This window comes from Colossoma macropomum, unplaced genomic scaffold (assembly GCF_904425465.1).
Source record: "Colossoma macropomum unplaced genomic scaffold, Colossoma_macropomum, whole genome shotgun sequence".
Lineage (NCBI taxonomy): Eukaryota > Metazoa > Chordata > Actinopteri > Characiformes > Serrasalmidae > Colossoma > Colossoma macropomum.
In genome coordinates, this window is record NW_023494806.1 from 9,044,236 (window position 1) to 9,064,584 (window position 20,349).

At 38.6% G+C, this 20,349-nt stretch overlaps 1 protein-coding gene across 1 annotated transcript in view; it reads right to left on the bottom strand.

The window, feature by feature from the left end:
* Window positions 1–409: 409 nt before the first annotated feature.
* Window positions 410–20,349, bottom strand: part of hs3st1l2 (heparan sulfate (glucosamine) 3-O-sulfotransferase 1-like 2) — a 29,937-nt gene continuing 9,997 nt past the window's right edge. The window contains 2 exon segments of the mRNA XM_036598640.1: window positions 410–1,495; window positions 1,497–2,302. Coding sequence (XP_036454533.1) covers window positions 1,235–1,495; window positions 1,497–2,162 — 927 coding nt within the window. The 5' untranslated portion in view covers window positions 2,163–2,302 and the 3' untranslated portion in view covers window positions 410–1,234.

The window sequence follows — 20,349 nt, forward strand, 5'->3', positions numbered from 1 at the left end:
TGTTGTGCATACAGACGTCATAAAATAACCCATTGTAAGAGACCATTAAAAAATAGAAATTTCTATTCAAAAGGCTCCAAAGAAATATTCAAGTACAAATTATTAGCAGTATGAATCGCAAATATGAAAAACCACCTATTGAACTAGAAGGACTATGGCTCACAGTCATACTATGTACAGCTTTTTAAAGAGATTCATTAAGTACACATAATACATGTAAAGTATAGGCTTATATTGGGTCGATGGTAAATTTGGTACCACCATATTAATGGCATTACAGCCTGATACCAACACTTTTTCAAAATTTCTATACAATTCAGTCATTAAGATGTAAACAAAGTGGTTTGAATGTGGCATTCTAGAGAAACTTACAATCAGAAGTTAGACCTATTCACAGCAGTGATGAGAGGGATCAGACATACTTTGTAAAGCTCCTGTATGAACTTATTGCATTAAATGTTTATATACATGGGCTATTGCCTGATACGTTGTTTGATAACAGTTTTAAGATAAAGTTTTGGTTTAAAATGTATTTTTTAAATACATTCATGGTAGAGAGGTGCATGCCAGGCATTGTAAGGCAAAATATCTTTTTTACCACTATTTTATCATCATTAACATAACAAATCAAAACACAGAAGACATGTAGCAAATAACTGGTGTTGTAGACATCATGACCCCTGGTTCCTATCACCACCACTGTAAAGAAAATCTGAGTAGGTGACGTTTCTCTACAGTCGACTATTTCACTTCAAACCAGCCTGAATGATTTCATTTACATCTCAGCGAGTGAATTGTACATAAATTTTGAAAAATTGATGGAATTTCCCTTTATCCTCAACAATTACTGAAGAGATTTATATATTTTTACAACTTTTGCAAAGTGAAGGCTTGCATATGTACTTGTTTTACATACTTTGCAAATTGAAGGCTTCCAGTCTTCAGAAGATTTACGTTTTTAAACGTACAGTCAGTTCACACATCTGAATTTACTTATCAGTCTATTGCAGTTATGCACAACCAACACCAGGAGGAACCAGTGGTGCAGTCTGATGTCCTCGTTTGTGCTCTCACAGTTTTTCCTTGTCAGCTGTTGGACTTTTAAAGCTTGGAATGGAACACAAACTAGTAGCCTATTTTGCCAGATAGCAACTAGTGTATGGAGCTTTGAGCTGATGGAATCTTCTTATCTGCAGTTCTAAAATCTTGTCTGCAGTTCACACATCACCTTTCATCAGCACCACTTGAAAGTCTGCCCCACCATCCTGAAGAAAATCTGATTGGGCACCCAGAGGTATCGGCAGAGTTTTTGGAATGCTTTGTTACTGAGGGGTGCATGTGGCCTCCCTTTGGAATCATCAAGGCACTTATCATGTCCTTCAGAAAGCAGGCAGTAAAACCCTTTGGTGGTGTTGAAGTAGAAGTTGTCCGGCGTTATCTGTGGAGGAAGTTCTAAGAACTTCTCAGCTTTCTGTAGCTCAGGGAACGGGTCCCTGGATCAGCGCCTCTCCATCCACGATGTGGATCTGCTCCCTGGGGAACAGCTCCAGCCACCTGGCCATGTGTTGGTGATAGAGGCTCCTCTGGAGGGCCTTGTAGCTGGGGTTGATTCGCCCCTGGCGCAAGAGCAGCTCCTCTAGAGGCTGGTAGGGCTTGTTCTGCTGAAGCCGGTTGTGGAGAACTTGTGTGTAGTCTGACACGAGTCTCTCAGCTGGATCACGGACGATTAGAAGAAGCTTTACGGCAGGGTTTGCTGACCACATCCTGCCCGGAGCCAAAGGTGCTGTGAAGTAGCCAGGTGTTTTTTCCACAGTCACTTGCCCAGGCAGGGTGAGGGGCATCTGGGCGCGGTACCAGTCCAAACCCTTGCGAAAGTTTTCGTCCAAGTTGAAGTAGTGGACCTCAGCCTTGGCTACCTCAACGTCTGGGTGAAGGTTGAGCATTTCCAGCAAGGCCCTGGTGCCGCCCTTCCGGACCCCGATGATGATGGCTCCTGGCATGCGGCGCAAGGCTGTGGCATTCTGGGCCTGAGCCGGAGTCTCAGAGGTCACAGAAGTCACCGAGGTCATCAAGGTCGCAGATCTTAGCTCACGCAAGCACACACATAGTTGGGCCTGGAGCACCAGCAACAGGATCAGCGCCAACAGAAGAGTCCACAACATGGCGAAACTTCAGTCAGGTCAAGGGTAGCACGTTCAGAAACACTCAGCAGGGAGGGGACACGATCGCAGCTGGAGGGCACGGACACACTGGTACACAACAGCTGTCGACGGCCGCTGCTGCAGCTCAGTGCTGTAGATACCTGTGAAGAAATGCAAGCAAGATAAGATTTTTAACAGGAATATATTTTAGATGAACAGAGTAAAGTCACGTATTATAAGTCATCAAGAGATGTCACAGTGTGTTAAAGGGCCCATATGATGGAAGAATTTTAAAGTGCACCATACACTCCCCAGTCCATAGGGTCCATATATGAAAACTCAGCTGCCAAAACAGTCTCTTTTGAATTTATCATGTCCATTTATGATGATCTGTATCCACCTATTCAGCTTGCATCAGGTTAGCTCCGCCCATTCACGCTGAAGTTAATAAGGAGTGTCCCAGCTTGGATGGCTTTTCAGAGCAGAGGTCATTTACAGTCTTGTGCAAAATTCAGAAACATCTATTAATTTACTTAATTTCTAGTCAGAATGGCCATTAGGTACAAGTTATTCATTTTTCTGTGCCAGGATAAAGTCAGAAAAGATACATATGTACATATGTATAATTTCCTTTCAATATTTTCAGTATTTTCAATATTATAGTGTGCCCACTCTTTGTCTGTATTTCAGATTCTTTTTAGGAGACCTACTTCCAGTTTTTCAAAGAAACTTGCAGGGATATTTTTCCACATCTCCAAAGTTCTGTCTTAGAAGTTGGTTGCATTTTTTGCTCGTTCAGTGATGTTGAGGTCTGGACTCTGGGTTGGTCAGTCTGTGTTCTGAAAACACCAGCAGCATTTTTTATTTATTTATTTATTTTTTAATTAGCAAATTTGCTTTTCTGAGTAAGGGCTTCTTGATAGCTGCACATCCTTTCAGACCCGTAGTGTTAAGTTGAAGGATGGCAGAAACACCTGTGTTTTTTTTTCAGATGTAAAGCAGTAGTGGAGCTAGGCTGTCTTCTCTCTCTCAAAGATTAAAGCTTTTAGTGCTGTTTATCACATGGGGAGTTTAGGTAGTCTTCCTGGTCCTGCACAGATGTTAGGAGTCTAAATTTCTCTATCACAGCATCCAAAATCACATACTGCCATGTTAAAAAGTAGGTCAAAACTAGTGCACCACTTGTAGAAGTCAGTTCATTGGTCTGATATGTATAGTATAGCAGTTTGAATTTTTGGATTGATTTTCTTTTGACGTTCCTGTTTCTTATGCAAGTACATCATTTTATATGTAATTTCTCAGAAACATCTCCTGAAAAATAGATGACTTTAACTTAGTGGTAGTTTTGACTAGAAATGAAACAAATAAAGATGTTCTCTGACTTTTTCACCATACTGTACATATATCAGTATTAAAGGCACAGTAAAAAACAGCCTGTTTATTTTTAAGGGATAAAGAGAGATTAGAAAGTGGCCATGAATATTGAATTATGACTGTTTTTGTTCATAAACCTGCACAATTGTCACAAAAGGTCCTCACAAGAGACCCTTTTCGGAGCAGTATTGTGGAACAGTGTGTTAGAGCATATCATCGCCGTCAGATTTTTTGCGGTTTTGCATGATTTGAAAATATCAGCAAATGCTTAAACATTTGATGTCAACTGGAGCAATAACAATCATCTTTCAGAATATCGCTATTTGAGTGTTAAATTGCTGTACTAAAGTGATTTTAGTTTTTTTAAAGGTAATCTATAAAGTCAAGAGAATAATTTCAAAAATGTTCACAAAGAACAAAGAATTGCCCTTAGCGTCTGACTCCCCTTTGTGTTATATTAATAAAGTGAAAAGAGCTCTGTGTAACTGGTAGTAGGAATAATATTCTCTTTGTGTGATTTAATTAACATTGCTATTAAAATGCCGCCAGAGGAAGCACATTAAACATTAATTCTGAAAGCAACGCTTGCACTTGCAGAAATCCCAGGAGGCCGAAGAGCCCTGTTATTAGAATCTTTTACTTCTGTCGCCTTCTAGTGATGAATGATAGAACTACACCCAGCACTGCTGACAGAACAGACCTGGTGGTTCACAGCTGTTTACTCAGTTCCATAGTTAAGTAACATTTGGATGAATTTGTGCTTTTCTGAGCATTTTTTCAAATGATGATATTTTTTATTCTACTCAGGTATGTTTGTGAGGAATCGGTGCTTTCATTAGTTCTCTGTAGTTCTTCATGATTAGTTTCTAATTCCTTTTTGGGTTTAATTTCATGCTGTTCAGGTAAATCTGCACCTGTTCTGCTTTGCTGTTGCACATATCTCTCACTCGCAAGCTTTATGAGTTTATTATGGACCAAGGGGATGCCAAAAACAGACGAACAGCACATGATAAACTTTAGCTTCCATGCTAAAGAGATGCTAGATGTTACAGAGCCCTGCTGGTCCCTCTTAATGAAAATAATGCTTGAACACGACTCCCTAAGGTGTGGTAACAGGATAGTTAAAGGCCTTGCATAATGGAGAATCAAATTTTCCTTACTTTTTTTAAATGAAAAGTTTGATGTAGTATGTAAACATGATTAATGTTTCAAAACATATTGTTCATTCCTCAGTCCATACAGTTCATATATGAAAACTAAGCTGCAAAAATAGCTTGACTGTGATGTCACAACAACCAAGACATCCACACATATCCACCTGTTCAGTCTATAGAAGTTTAGCCCTGCATATACACACTGAAGTTATAAGGGGTGTTTCAGCATGGGCTGCTTTTGGAATAAAGCACAGTACAGCGCTGCCGATCAGAAAAGACTTCATGTACATATATCAGTCATAAAGGCAGAGTAACAAAAACATCTTAGGATAAAGAGATGTTGGAAAATGGTCATGTAAAAATGAATTTGGATAGTTATTGGTGCACAAACTTGCACAAATGTAACAAGTAGACCTTGCGTAAACACAAGCAAAATGTAGGATATGGGTCCTTTAAATCTTAGCAAGTTCTAAACGGCACGAGACAGTTTAGTCATGGCCACGCTTGAAGGATCTTGGGGCTCTGCAGGATGTGCTTAGTTCCACTTCAGTCCTAAATGGGACTCAGTAATTTTTTACTCAAGTTTTGTTTAAGAAGTACTTTTACTTCTACTTGAGTCATTATTTCTATGAAGTAATAATGCCTCTACTTTAGTGTGGTTTTAGGCTACTTTGACCACCTCTGGTTGTCTCCCTGTTGAGTTGGGGTTATTAATTTGCTCCTTCTCCGGTCTGGAGCAGAGAGCCAGTGTAAACATGCTGTTCCTCCACATGCTGTCTAATTGCACCGCTGGGAGTCGCTGTGAAGCCCCTCAGCACATGCACTACAGCACGCAAACCTCATCATCATCATTACAGCTACATTACTGCATCATCAACTTCCGTCATTATGAAGCGAGTTGTCCACAGTAATGGCTCTCACTTTGTTCCCCAGCCAAACGGCTGTTAACCTGAAATATCACAGGCTATCAGTCTGTGGCCTGTGCAGTCAGGGCAGTGATTTGAGACATTATAAACATCAGTTCGGATTCTGGGCTAGTTTTTTCAAAGCTTTCCGTGCCACAATAAAGTGCTGTGGTTCAATAAATTGAGTGGATTCGGGTATTATGTGACACCAGGGGGATACTTTTAATAAACTCTAGTTTATTCCAGTGCCATATGATGCTGTCTAGAGGATTCTTTTAAATGAGCAAAAGGAAACTGTGTAAACAGACTCATTAAAAAGTGTTTTTAGAGGGAAAGTGAATAATGAAAGGCGTTATCATTTAGGGCCACATATGACCTAGAGTCACTTATGACCTGACATGCTGTCCCACGACACTATTTCATAGATTTGGGTAATCTAATGATGTTACATTGTTATGGTAATTTGTTTTCAATGGCTGTTTTTAAATGTGGCACTACTATTGTATTGAGTCTGTGTGATGTACACCGACTGGCCACTTCATTAAGTCCATCTCCTTGCATCTACACTCTTTGTCCATTTTATCGACTCCACTTAATGATATAAGTGCACTTTGTAGTTCTACGACTACAAATTGCAGTCCATCTGTTTCTCTGCATGATTTGTTAGCCCCCTTTTACCCTGTTCTTCAGTGGTCAGGACCACTTCAGAGCAGGTATTATTTGGGTGGTAGATCATTTAGCGTGTTAACATGTATTACGCTGTTATGAGTGGATCAGACACAGCAGTGCTGCTGGAGTTTTTAAACACGGTGTCCACTCACTGTCCACTTTGTTAGACACACCTACCTTGTTGGTCCACCTTGTAGGTGTAACGTCAGAGACAGTAGCTCATTTGTTGCTACACAGTTTGTGTTAGTTATCCTCTAGTGCTTTATCAGTGGTCACAGGACGCTGCCCATAGGACGCTGAATGCTGGCTCGTTTTGGCTGGACTATTCTCAGTCCAGCAGTGGCACTGAGGTGTTTAAAAGCTTTGCCTGATCCACTCATGCCGGTGCAACACACATTAACACACCACCACCATGTCAGTGTCACTGCAGTTCCGAGAAAAATCCACCACCCAGATAATACCTGGTCTGTGGGGGTCCTGACCACCGAAGAACAGAGTAAAAGGGGGCTAACAAAGTATACAGAGAAACAGATGGACTACAGTCTGTAATTGTAGAACCACAAAGTACACCTGTATGGTAGGTTGAACTAAAATAATACAATGAGTGTTGATACAATGAAGTGGCAGGTCGGAGTGTATATCGTGAATATGTCTTTAATTATTGTAACATGATATTTATGCCATATTGCCCACCCCTACTGTTCTGTATAATCTGATGTTCTGTATAAATCGTGTCTCAAAGCGAAGGCTGCAGCCGAGTTAGGAGAGATCTTGCTAGCACGGGTATACAAAAGCTCCTCTTCTGTTCTCATTCATGCACGTTGGAGAGAGCAGCAAGCAGGCTGTACTGACACTTCACAGCTTACTGACATGCAGTGTGGAACGTTTTAACTTACGTTTAAAAACAAGACATTAAAATGTATATTTCATATCATTTCACTACAAACTCTGGTGCTGCACATAGTTACACATTGTCTTGTGCTGTGTGTGAAGGATTGTGGGTGATTAAAGGTCTAGAATGATACAACAGTTAAGTCAGAAACAAGAAACAAAGGATAGATTTCTTGGCTACCTATGAAGGATTCTACAAAACGGGACAGCCTTCAGTGTCCTAACGCCCAAAAGAAAATGCACCTGATCATGGCTTCGTTCTTAGCTTTCACGCACGGCTATCACCTGAATCCACCCTATGTGTCATCTATAACTGTGTTTTCCAAGTGTTCAGGCATATTCAGATCAAGACTGCTAGTCTAAGATATGATCATGTAAGCAACATGGATCAGTTGTCGACACCTGACTAAAGTCGCAGTGTGATTAAAACATGGTTCAGGCTGATATTCACTTGACAAATACAACCTTCAGTCATTCCTGTCAGGTAGAGGAGAAGTAATTGCCTATGGGTTGTTTCTCCTCTGTTTAAGGAAGCAGTCTATCAAAATAATAATAATAAGAAGAAGAAGAAGAAGAAAAAGAAGAAGAAGAAGAAGAAGAAGAAGAAGAAGAAGAAGAAGAAGATGAAGAAGAAGAAGACTTTTCAAATATTGACTTGGAATATGATTTATTTGCAGAAAATATTGACTTACTATGCCAAAAAATGGCTTACTATGTCAAAATAATGCTTTATTATCTTACATTATGCTGTAATAATGACTTTCTTGAAATTCAATAATTCATTATTTCAACTGTGTCTTAAAAATCTCATGGTATATTAAGTCAATATTTTTCAGAAAATGTAATTATTTTGGGATACTAAGGTAATGTTTATGGAAAATACGTCATTGTTACCAGACACTTTGTCAATATTTCACGAGCAGTAAGCCATAATTTTGAGATGCAGAGTGTTGAGTGGTTTTGCAGTAATTCTTTCAGTATGCTAAGTCAATATTTTGACTGCTGCCAGAGACAATGAAGGAGAACAAACAGGAAATTTTCTCCTCTACCTGACAGGAGTGGGCTCCTATACAGTCTGTTGTTGCCCTGTTCTCTGCTGTTTTGCCTTTGAGCAACATCCACCCCCCCACAACCCACCTGGATCTTCCCTACTGCTGCTTCCCCACTGCTTAACTGTGCTTATGAAGTAGATGGATAATAGACTAGTACACTGTCAAGACGTGTTGTTTTCTTAGGTCCTCTGACCCAAAGTGTAGGCTGAGCGTAAGTCTACTTTTGACGTGTGTGTATGTGTATATGTGTGTGTTTGACATGAGTGCATGTAAGTGTAGAAAAACAGATGTGTTAAGTGGGCTGCATAACTCCCTTGTGACTCTTTTGCTATGACAGCATATCCTCCTCTGCTCTCTCTATTCTCTCCTCAGTAGGACACACACACACACAGTAATCTGTCTACCTTGACATCAGTAGCCATGATACCTCTAATGCGTCTTAATTCCCATCATCTATACATTTTCTTCACTTTAGGACTGCCAGATGCTGTCTTTGTGAACGAGTCAACAGAAAGAACCCTCAGCTTCGCTCTCTAGTGTGATGTAAACTACCACACACTCTGCTGACTCCGATATTGTATTGAAGTTTTAATTATGCTGAATGAGTTTGATGGTTTACAGATGGAAGCAGACTCAGCTCCTTTGGTAAATGAACCTTGAAGAGAACGTGACAGATAAGGCTTTTATCCTCTCTGCTGACAGAGTGACTCAAGTTTTTCAGCCAGTAAGCTTAAAGAGAACGCTCAGTGTCACAGTCTCACAAAGCTCAGTGTCACTGGTGCATGTGGTTGCCATATTGGCCTTAATGAGGCACAGAAGGTGGAATCTGTCAATTGTGTTGTTTTTAGCGTGGTTTGAAAATGAGTCATTTTGTTTTGATTTGTCTCTGTTACCATAAAACTCTTTTGATTCTTCTGTGTGGGCACTTTTGAACCAAAATCCCACATTTTTATTTCACCCCCCATTTATGATGTTTTTAATTGCTGTGTCTTTAAGGCTGATATATGTAAATGACATTTGTTCTTATTGACTATCTGATATTATGCCTCATTCAAAAGCAGTCCAGGCTGAAACGCTCATCATCATTTTGAAGGGGGTGGGACTAAAGTGCTGTAGACTGAAGAGGCAGTTGTATGTAAATGTGTGGGTTTTGTGACATCACAACAACAGGCCATTTTTGCAGTTTTGTTTCTCTGTATGGACTATGTGGAGTGGGAAGGGAATGAGTGGGTTCAGTGACCAACTATACACACAAGCGTTTAGAATATAGCAGTGTTATTTATGTCATTACATTTAATAAATATGATACATTTTAATAAACAATTTCTCTCCATTTTCCATCAAAATTATCTTTAAAAAGGAGGGGTAATTAAAACGTCTCCTTGTTCCATTGCTCTCTGTTGGCGAAACAGTCTGGTTCCATTAAATTATGCAGTGCGTTGTCAAGCACCAATCAGAACATGACTGACACAATCATATCCTGATAATGAGAAACAGGCTCTAACTGGCTAGTACTTTAAATACGCAGATAGAAAGAGTGTTGCAGGTTTGTGTTTGGATGATGATAAACATATTCCAATAAGTGAAAATATTCCTTTTTTACAGTGACAGCTATTATTGCATGATATTATTGCTCAGATGTTTAGTGTAATATCACTATAAATTCCATTTAAAGGGTCCATATTATGCATTGTGCGACATCACAAAAACAATGAGTTCCTGCAGCTTAGATGCCATTTATGGAGTGTATGTGCTGCTGAGTGAGAGGTGCAGTTTAACATTTTAACAATGTTTGCATACCACATCAAACTCTTTTACTTAAAAAGTGAAAGAAGTCCATATTGCATAATATGGACCCTTTAAATGTAATTTATAGTGATATAAATTGCCTCAATCAAAAAGCAGTACAGGCCAAAAGACTCCTTACAATTTCAGCACAAATAGGCAAAGCTGATCTGCTGTGGACTGAAAAGCTTTGCCCATTTGTGCTGAAATTGTAAGGAGTCTATTGGCCTGTACTGCTTTTTGATTGAGGCACAATGCAAGGCAGTCAATCAGAACAGAGGTCATTTACATGTACAGTTGTATGCAAACATTTTGGTGCCCCAATCAGATTACATATTTTGTTGATCGTCTAAATGATTAACACATCCCCTACAGGGAACACATTCTGCACATTTTAATGCACAATTACTGTTACTGAATTTAACATAGAAATAAATTCAAAAGTTATGGCACATATTATATTTGATCTTTTTTCCAATATGTTAAACTCTGTGTAAAAAGAAACTGTGCACTCAAATTGGGCAGAAAAAATATTTAAATTTATTGGCTGTAGAGGATGAGTTCATTTATTTTCACTTACAAAAATCAACAAAACATGTAATTTGACCAGGGCTGTTCAAACCTTTGCATACAACTGAATCAGTATTAAAGACAAAAACAGCTTGTGTAATTTAAGAGCTAAAGAGAGTTTTGAAAATGGTCATGTACAGAAGAATGGTACATACAACCACACAAATGTCATAAGTGGACCTAAAATGCTAGACAAGTATGTGATATGGGCCTATTGTCATGTTTATACTGTAGGCTTTATCCAGTTTCTGTAGCTTGTGCTCATGTATTGAAAAGGCAAGCTTTGCCCATGATCTACATACTACATCATACTCTCATTTCAAAAAAGGTTTGGTTTGCCTTGATATGGGCCCTTTAATGTATAAGATGTTTTATGTGTGTGTGTGTGTATGTGTGTGTGTGTGTGTGTGTGTGTGTCCTTATATGTATTTGGTTTTATCAGCGACCCACAGACCCAGTGATACAGAAAGCTACTTTTCCCCAGCCTCAGCCAATCTCTTTCTCTCTCTCTCTCTCTCTCTCTCTCTCTCACACACACACACACACACACACACACACACACACTCCCCTGCTGAGAACACACAGCATTTCCCAGTACACACTCCACCATCTCATACTGTGTAGTTTAATCCTCTTCCATGAATACCAGAATACCACAACTCACCAGAAAAGAGCTCAGTGGCTGTGATCACTGACATATACTCTTCCCCATCACTCTTCAAGCCCCACTTCTGACTTTGAGTCTCCTCTGCTTTGTACTAACTCTGTTCTGTTTCAGTGGGGGCTCAGTAATCCTAACACACTGTTATAAGGAGATACACTTTCATGCACACACACAGTACAAATACATATCGTCACTGTCATGTCAAAACCTCATAACCTCAAATTTTTATTTATTTTTTAGGCCATTTGAAAACATCAGCTGCCCTTCACATATGAACATTTCATGGTGAATGGACCAATAGAAATGCTTCGGAATAGCTTGAAATAAAATCTTACATTAACATACAATAAACTGACTGTGAATACAAGCAGTAGCCTAACCAGGTTTCAGATGTAAGACATGGAAAAGCCTGTTCTGTGCCTCTACTGAAGGTATTAAAACTGCAACACACAAGCTTCACAAGCTTCAAATATCTGTGTTTAATCTAGAACAGCCAAAAAAAGTTGATGTGTATTGTTGTTAGTTAACTGCTAGAATCCTACAGAGTTTAGAAATTAGCCACACTACAGTACCACAGTGGTGAGCTAGGCCTTCAATTCAGACTGTAAAGCCTAGCTCTAACAGTCACAGCTCGCCAATGCTGTACTATACTTATCAGAAGATTGTACTTTAGTTTGTTACATTTTCAAGAGAAAAATGACTTTTTACACCTTTTCATTTAGACCTTCAAAGTGCTTATTACGGATCTCAGAAGCCGAGAGGTTCCTCTCTTTTTTGTGCATTTTAATTTCGATTTTATCAAAATATCCTGCCTAATTCTCATAGTTTGAAAATGCCTGTTGCTGTTTACATTGTGTGTAAATTTCATGCTGAATGGACCAAAAGAAATAGACCAAAATTACTTGGAAAAAATGTCTGGTTCCATTGACTTACATTAAAAGTAAGGTAGGTTTTTTCCTTCTCCTGTGAAGTTGCCATTTTGGAGATACAAGGTTTTGTTCTGACAACAGCGTTTTGTTAGGTTTGCGAAGCCGAAACTGGCCCCAGCATTTTTCAGCTTAATCTCTGTCTGCAGCATCTGTAGCACATGATTGATTATCACAGATGTTAATTCCTCTGCGCAGTAGACAGAGATTAGGATGAAGAACGCTATAGTGTTCCTTTAAGGCTGAGCCCTCCTCTCTTCCTGAAGAGTGAGAAGAGAATGAATGTGGATTACAGCCAAATGTGAAGATCTGATTGTTCTGTCTTATGACTGGGACAGCAAGAGGGGTGCACAGAGAAGGAAGACAGAAAGAGAAAGATAATGAGAGAGAGAGAGAGAGAGAGAGGGAGAGAGAGCGAGAGAGAGAGAGAGGGAGAGAGTGAAGCATGAGGGAGATAATTCTGTTTTGAAAGACCCGTCCGGCCCCAGTAAGACACACACTGACCCGCGCTCAGTCTGCCTGGCCTCTTACACACGGACACCCAGCTGTGCTTCAAATTAGCCTCTTTATGAAGCTTCAAACTGCCCTCCTTTCCCCATCCTCTCCCTTTCTCTGTCTTTTAGTTTCTCTCTGTTTCTCTTCCTTTTTGCTATGTTTCTCTTTCTTCTTTCTCACTCTTTGACTTTTACCCTTTTCCTTTTTTCTCACACTTTCTTTTCTCTCTCTGCTCTGTCTTTCTCTTACTAAGTTTTTTGTCTCTCTTGCTCTCCCTTGCTCTTACTTTCTTTTCTTTGTCTCCCCTCCTTTCTCCCTCTCTCTCTCTTTCCGTCTCTACTTACAATATATATTTATTTGTCCCTCTGCTTTCTCTCTGTCTCAGTCTCTCTTACTTACACTGTGTACTTATTTGCCTCCTTTTCTCTCCCCTTATCTTGCCCCCCTTCCCTCACTCACTCACGCTTGAAGATCTGGGTCAATCGTATCAAGAGCTCAGAAGTCCCCTCTGCACGTTCCTTGCATTGATAATGAGACATGTGTGTGTGTGTGTGTGTGTATGTGTGTGGGATGGGTTGTCTGGGTGTTTGGGTTGGATCGGAATTGGGGGGAGGGGTATCTGGTGCCATGGGATGGTGTGTGTGTGTGTGTGTGTGTGTGTGTGTGTGTGTGTTAGGGGTATGCTCTAATTAATGAGGTTGCTGGCATGAAGAGCACCATCTTTGGCATATTGCCTTCTGCTTCATGCAAACATGTCTGTCTGGTGTGTGTTAACAGTTACTCAGTGTCCTCTATGTGTGTACTGATACAGTAGAAGGAAAGAAACAAGAGAGTATGTGCAAGAGAGAGAGAGAGACTGCATACGAGAGACAGAGAGAGACAGACAAGAACAGTGGTGATTGTAGTGTTTTAGATTAGGTCATAATGGGACCATAAGGCTTCATGAGACATGCCATGCTTGGACCCAGATGATTGCCACTTGCAATGTAATTTGCTGATGGTTGTTTAGCTCTCAGCAGATAGTCCACACAAATCAACGTTTTCTGAATCAATCAGACAAAAACAAGGTGATTACTCATTGTCTTGTTTGCAAACAGTGATAATGTAAACATGCAAGCAATAAAATGAAAATACTTCACAAAACTACTTTTCAGTTTTTGCTCCTGAGCAGCTTGTTTCCATCAAAGCAACTTTTAGTCATAAAATACTTTATGTAATGATGTCATGTCCTTAAAAAAAATGTTGTTGCAGAAGTTTTGGTTTACCAATAAAAAAATAAATGAATACATAAATAAAAACCTTTAAAATGCAGGTTTCCTCAACATTTCAGGTATCAATAAGCAATTTTCCCACTAAAGTTGAATGGAAAAAAGATTTGTTCCTATTCATATAAAATATTACAGTTTCAATTTCTGTAGCCTAAATGTGTGAGAGAGAGATAAGTACTTTCGTGAGAGAGGGAGACATATAATACAGTATAAAGACACAGTGAGAAACAGAGACACATACTGTGTTTATAAGTATAAACTGTATGAAAGAGAAGGAGAGTAAGAGGGATGAGTCAGTTTAAAACTACTGTCTAAATCTCTTTCGTGGCATGTCTGTAGACTGATTTCTCTTTTGCTTTTTTATTGATTACATAATTCGATCTACCTGGCGTGAAGGACTTCTGTCTGGGACCGAAATGTAAAAACTAAAAGGACACACGTGAAATGTCTCTGAACTAGCATTTAGCATACTAACTGTATGACAGAATCAGTGATACTGCCATATATTTCCACTCCACTTCAGTTTAACTGACAGCCAAAGACCCTGGAGCCATCAAACTGTCACTTTCACAAACTCACAGTGACAAGCAAACCATTCCAATGTGGCTCCAGCTACAGGGGGTGAAGGGATTTAGCCTGTGCTTTGCACTTTTTCTGTTTTGTGTGTGTGTATGTGTGTGTGCATGGTGAGAGAAAAAAAGAAAAGGAGCATGAGAGAGTGTATGCAGGCCTGTATAAACGCATATTATTACAGTCATATCAAAAACTTACTCAGTTAACTAGCAAACTCCTGAAAATGCTAACTGCACTTGATCCAAACATGGTCACACTTAAAATCTTGATAGGATGACGTATGAGTGTACGGTAGGGCTGCACAATGTATTTTATATATATATATATATATATATATATATATATATATTACATTATATATACAAAGCAATATTGGCCTTTGCAGTACAGAAACCTGCAATATGCAAATGATCTCTCTAACCAATTACCGATCAGTGTTTTCTTAGAGTCTGCTCTGAACATCTTGACCAATCATGGTTCCTGATGAGCGTTTCTGTGGGTGTTTTGAGGAATCAGGGCATTTATATGATCCAACAAATGTACATTTTAATGGAGCATATAGCAGTTTATCCATGTCACATTACTGATTCACCAGTGCCTTTTTCAATGTACTGCAATGCATATCACAACCTACTCATACTCCTCCCACAAATATGTTGTTTTGTGCAAATGTTGTGAGGTTGGACAAGAAAAAGGCCCATTATGAGAAACTGTAGCAACCTTTGTTTATTGTAGAGTTGCTACGTGATGTAGAGTTTCCAGTTTAAAATGTTATGCTACCAAATTGGACTATGCTGTTGTAGCTAATAGAAACCTGACAGGATGGAAATAGCAGTGATGAATTTGCCACCATGCTAATGTTAGCTCAGTTACACAACAGAAAAACTGATGATCCGAAAATATATTTCTTATCAGTAAACGTTGAATGTTGACATATTGGAATTTGTTTACATACTTGTCAGATGTTATTTTTTAATAGTATTAATGGCATATTTACTTGTTCACATGACATCTGACATCAAGAAACAGAGCTTAACAATTTGGGGAAGATACTGAATTTACAAATTTTTCTTCCCAATATTGTGTTTGTGATTTAAAAGCAATTATTTTCGATAAATTAGACTCCAGGAATTTTTTTAACCAAGACCACCAGCACATCCATTTTATCAGGCTTAGGTTTAAATGCTGATTGTAGTGTACCAGACTGCCAGTTCACAAGCTCTGTGTTATTAGGCATAATTTATTTACATTGGATGACGTGGTATATGTAATAAAAATGTGTGGTATGTATAATATATAATAAAATTGCAATTAAGCCCTTTCAAAACAGTTTGCCATAGTTGCAAGATGAAACAAGCTTTACAAAACGCTGTACAAAAATTGCATTCAGCCTAATTCATTTAGGTTGGATTTAGGTTAGCTTTGCTGCATAATGTTGAGCTTCCAGTTTAAAATGCTAAAACATTTTTAAAAATGTTTAAATCAGATTTTTGCCGACATTTTGCAAAGCTTGTCCATCCTCACAGCGGTCACTACAAAAGGACACGTGGGCGGAGCGTGCAATTATATAGTTACATACCGCAAGTACGTTGCATGTGTTACTATATAATTACAATATTAATCTATTGCCCATATTGTGCAGCCCTAGTGAGTGTTGTGAGGGCAGTGTCAATAGTGTCTGGAGGGGAGCGTGTCCGTGTCTGTGGTAATCTGTTTCTCAGCAGGGGTTTGTGGGTAAATAGGCGCGAATGGCAGATGGAGGTTGGAGAGGTCTGGTCGATGTGAACAAGCCTAGCAACTTTAGTGCTTCTGCTGGGGCAGGGGGTGTGAAGAGTGACCTGCTTTATGGTTTCCTTTAGGGGAATATCTGTGCGCTGTTTGGAGCAGAAAATGTGGCACATAGTAAGATTGCAACATCAGGATGTGTTGCTATGGTGGCTCTCTAAAGCCAATTTCAACTTTTTTGAGGCCATCAGAAACCTGGAAATGAAATGTCACTTCCAGGCTGCAGTTGTTTTAACCCTTAGAAGTTAGAGTTATCAGCAGCAAAAGCAACAGCATGTCATAATTTTATCACTTTCAGCTTATCAGTCAATACCACAGTGTTGTTTTTAAGTAGAGGAAGACATACTTGATTATGATTTGAATTTGATGGAAAGTTACTGTTGGGTGCACAGTCTTGTTTTGCAAAAAAGAAAAAAAAATGGCAATCTTGTCATTTTTGACACCAAAATGAATGTAAAGAATCAGAAATGTAGAATCTAACTTGTTGATGCTGAATTTAGCCTCTTACATGGCCAAGGCCTGCCTCCAAGCCCAAATTTTTACGACACACATCTATAACCTAAGAATAGCTGAGCCAGTTTGCCTTGAACTCCCTGTACTTACTGAATAATAGGCCTTAGTATGTAATAAAGGTGTAAGTATAATGTAAGAATGATGTAATTACACAATTATATTTAAATAGTGTAGTTCTATCTATCTAGCTGTCTATCCCTACATCTACTATATATAAAATTTCATTACCTGTGGACCAAAACGACTTTGGTCAAAGTCTTGTTACATTAACGTACCGTAAAGTTATGAAAAGTTTTTGCCTTCTTGTGAAAAGCTACCAGTTTGATAACACAAGTTTTTTTTTTTAGTCCGACAAAATGTTATTTAGCTGTCTTGACCCCTAAGATGGCACTGGAATCAACACCGTGTTCAAACTGCACTTTGTAATCAAAAGTTAAACACTTAAGGATTGTCTTCCCCAAGAGGGACTAAGTCTTGTCCTACATCACACAGCATTCTCAGTGGATCTTCTCCACTGAAAGGAAAATCCTGGACTAGGCTTCATCCCCATCTACGAAACCTACTGTAAAACATCGTAATGACATTCTAATCCTGTTGTTTCTGCTCATCAATTAGAGCCTACCATTACATCAGGTGTTCAGAACATATATTGCTCTAACAACCATTCATTACAGCATGCTCAGCTGAGGCCATTTTCCAGAGGGAGAGAGAGAGACCTGTGTAGATCTCTTTTGAACACCATATCTGCAGATGATGCCACAGTTGGTGCCTTGTTACAGCCAAATGAATGAAGCCCACAGTGACGTTAATGACACAGTCTGATGCTTCAGCCATAAACATGGAAGCGAAACATTTTACAGTATGTGAGAAATAAAGCCTTCAGGTCAGTGTTTTTATAACCTCATGTTTCTTGTTGGTTGGGTATTAAGTGCTATTATGGCCTGCTATGAGAGCTACAGTGAAGATCATGCTGAATGTGGCAGATAGACACGTATACCATTCCTCGACTGGTTGCATTTCTGACACAAATGTGTAAAACTGGGGCGGAAAATGCAGAATTTACTTGGATCAGTGTGTAGACGTAAAAAATCGTTACATCAAACATAGCAGACTGTGATTTGTGTCAAACTGCTGCTAGCAACTCAAAACCTGCTGATGTGCTCTGACTGCTAGCTCACAAAATAAACAGATACCCTGAAAGAAAATATGTATTGAATTGATTTGATTCAAATGTGTACACGCACAATTTCCACATGAGTTAAGTACGGCCAAATGCAAAAGTTTGGAGTCCTGCAGTCAAATGACACGTTTTTTTGTTGTTTTTGTTGATTGAAGTAAAAAATAGCGCATTCTCTACATTGAACAAACATAAATATGTATATATGTATTACATAATATATAAATATTTTCTGCCAATAAGTGCATATTTACCATTTATTTGTTGAGTTTACCATACTGGAGAAAAACAAAACAGAAAAATAAATGGTCCATAACTAATGCACAGGCCACAGTTTATGTTATTTTTTTTTCAATATTTTAAATTCAGCTAATAAACAGTAATTGTGCATTAAAATGACTTGGAAGAAATTCATGCTACATTTACATACAATAAGTGTAGAACAGCTTTTTCCTCTCCTATAAAGCTACCAGAAAGAAATAGTAGTGTTAAAGAAGGCGAGGGGGGGCCTTAAATGTCCTTTATCCTACATTTTCTTACATTTCATTTTTCCCTGAGGCCTGCTGATGTTTGAGTCGCCATTTATTCACATGGCCATTTCCTAATTAAACAGTATTTGTATTACTGTGTTTGTAAAGGGGAATTCAATCAATTTTTAAATATTTCTGCATAATTCAGCCATTGAGATGCCAACAAAGTTATTTAGAGTGATTTGATTTAGAAATGATTCATTGGAGAGAAACTTACTAACTCAGATTTCTTTACAGTGGTGGTGATGGAAACCATGGGTTATGATGCCTGCAATAGGGCTGCCACAAACGACTATTTTGACAGTCAAATAATTTATCGATTATTAAAACGAATATTCGATTATTCGGATTATGAATCACTCAATTACCAAATTACTCTTATGTAGCTATCAGCTTTTAAATTTAGCTTCAGGTTGTTTTATGCATTTGATAACTAGCAAAGAAGACAATAAAGATAAAACAAACTTATTTAAAAATTCACTGTTTTAACTTTCCTGCTAGTATAAAAATAAATAAAACAACAATATTTTTTTCCTGTCAGAATTTAAAATCAAGGATGTGCAAAGTAGCAGCAATAAAATGTAACAAAACTAAATCAGTTCCCTTAATCACACCAACAGGTTCTCTGTGCTTCATAAACCACACGGCCATATCTACACACAAAGATCACAAACCATAAACATCAAATAAACATGAATGTGGATCTCTGCGTTCTTTCCATTATAAAATCCTATCCCGCTTTCTGAGTGCAATTATCTTGAAATATTCCAATTTTGGACAGTAACTTTCTTAAACTGCAGCTCTGTTATGTTACTGACTGGTGAACCTACACGTGTCTTCTGTGTCTTTTCTGTAATTTCAGTCGTGGTAAAATAGTGGCAAATCTGGAAAAAAGCAAACATTTTCTTTGGATGCTATTTTGTGTTACAAGACCCTGCATTAGTGGATTATTAAATATGCATTTTAGGCCAAATCCCAGACAGTGTATTCGTAAACATATCGTGTAATAACCTTCTATGAGGCTTTAAACACTTCAGATGTCTGGTTCCTATCACCACCACTGTGAAGATTCTCTTTTTTTTGTTATTAAATGAATGCAGCATAGCATCATCTTCAAACTACTACATCACTACATCTTACACTCTACATCAAACGTTTATTTTAAAAAAGTGAGAAATTCAGTTTTCCTAATAAGGACCCTACAACTTTAACATACAGTATATTAGTGTAACAATTCCAAGACTCTAATAACTCTACATTTCTATTGGTCCAGTCATCATGAAAAATTCACACAATATATAGGGTAGCTAACATTTTCAATGTAAAAACATGTAATGTAATGCAAATGTCAATCACAGGGTTTTCCCAATGACAGCGCAAATATACTCCATCAACACAGTTATATCTTTTTGTTTACTTACTTTCGGCAATAATCGTGTTGATGTGTTTTATTCATGTAGAAATGATGTGCACGTTCGAATCAAAACATGATTTTTTTTCAGTGTATGAGTGAAATTGATTTGATGAAAACAACAGTCGGAGGGTGAGAATCCGTCAGCTCCGAAACGAGCGTTTCTCAGTCTCGTCTCGCAGTGCCAATTAGTGTTGCGCACAGAAAGAGTTGTCTGGAAGGGAGATGAATAGTGCTGTCAGTCTGCGAGCAGGTGCCATGCATTGTGTGTGTGTTTTGCATGTGTATGTGTCTGTGTGTGAGACAGTCTTTTCAGTAACTTTGTAATCTTTGAGCTAATGTCTTTGGTTCCACTTCTTGGCTCCTCTCGTGTTTCTGTGTTTTCTGTGCCAGTTTGCCGCTTTTGTCCTCAGATCCCCTTGCCATTAGACACCATGGAAAAAAAAAAACACAACTTACTGGCTTC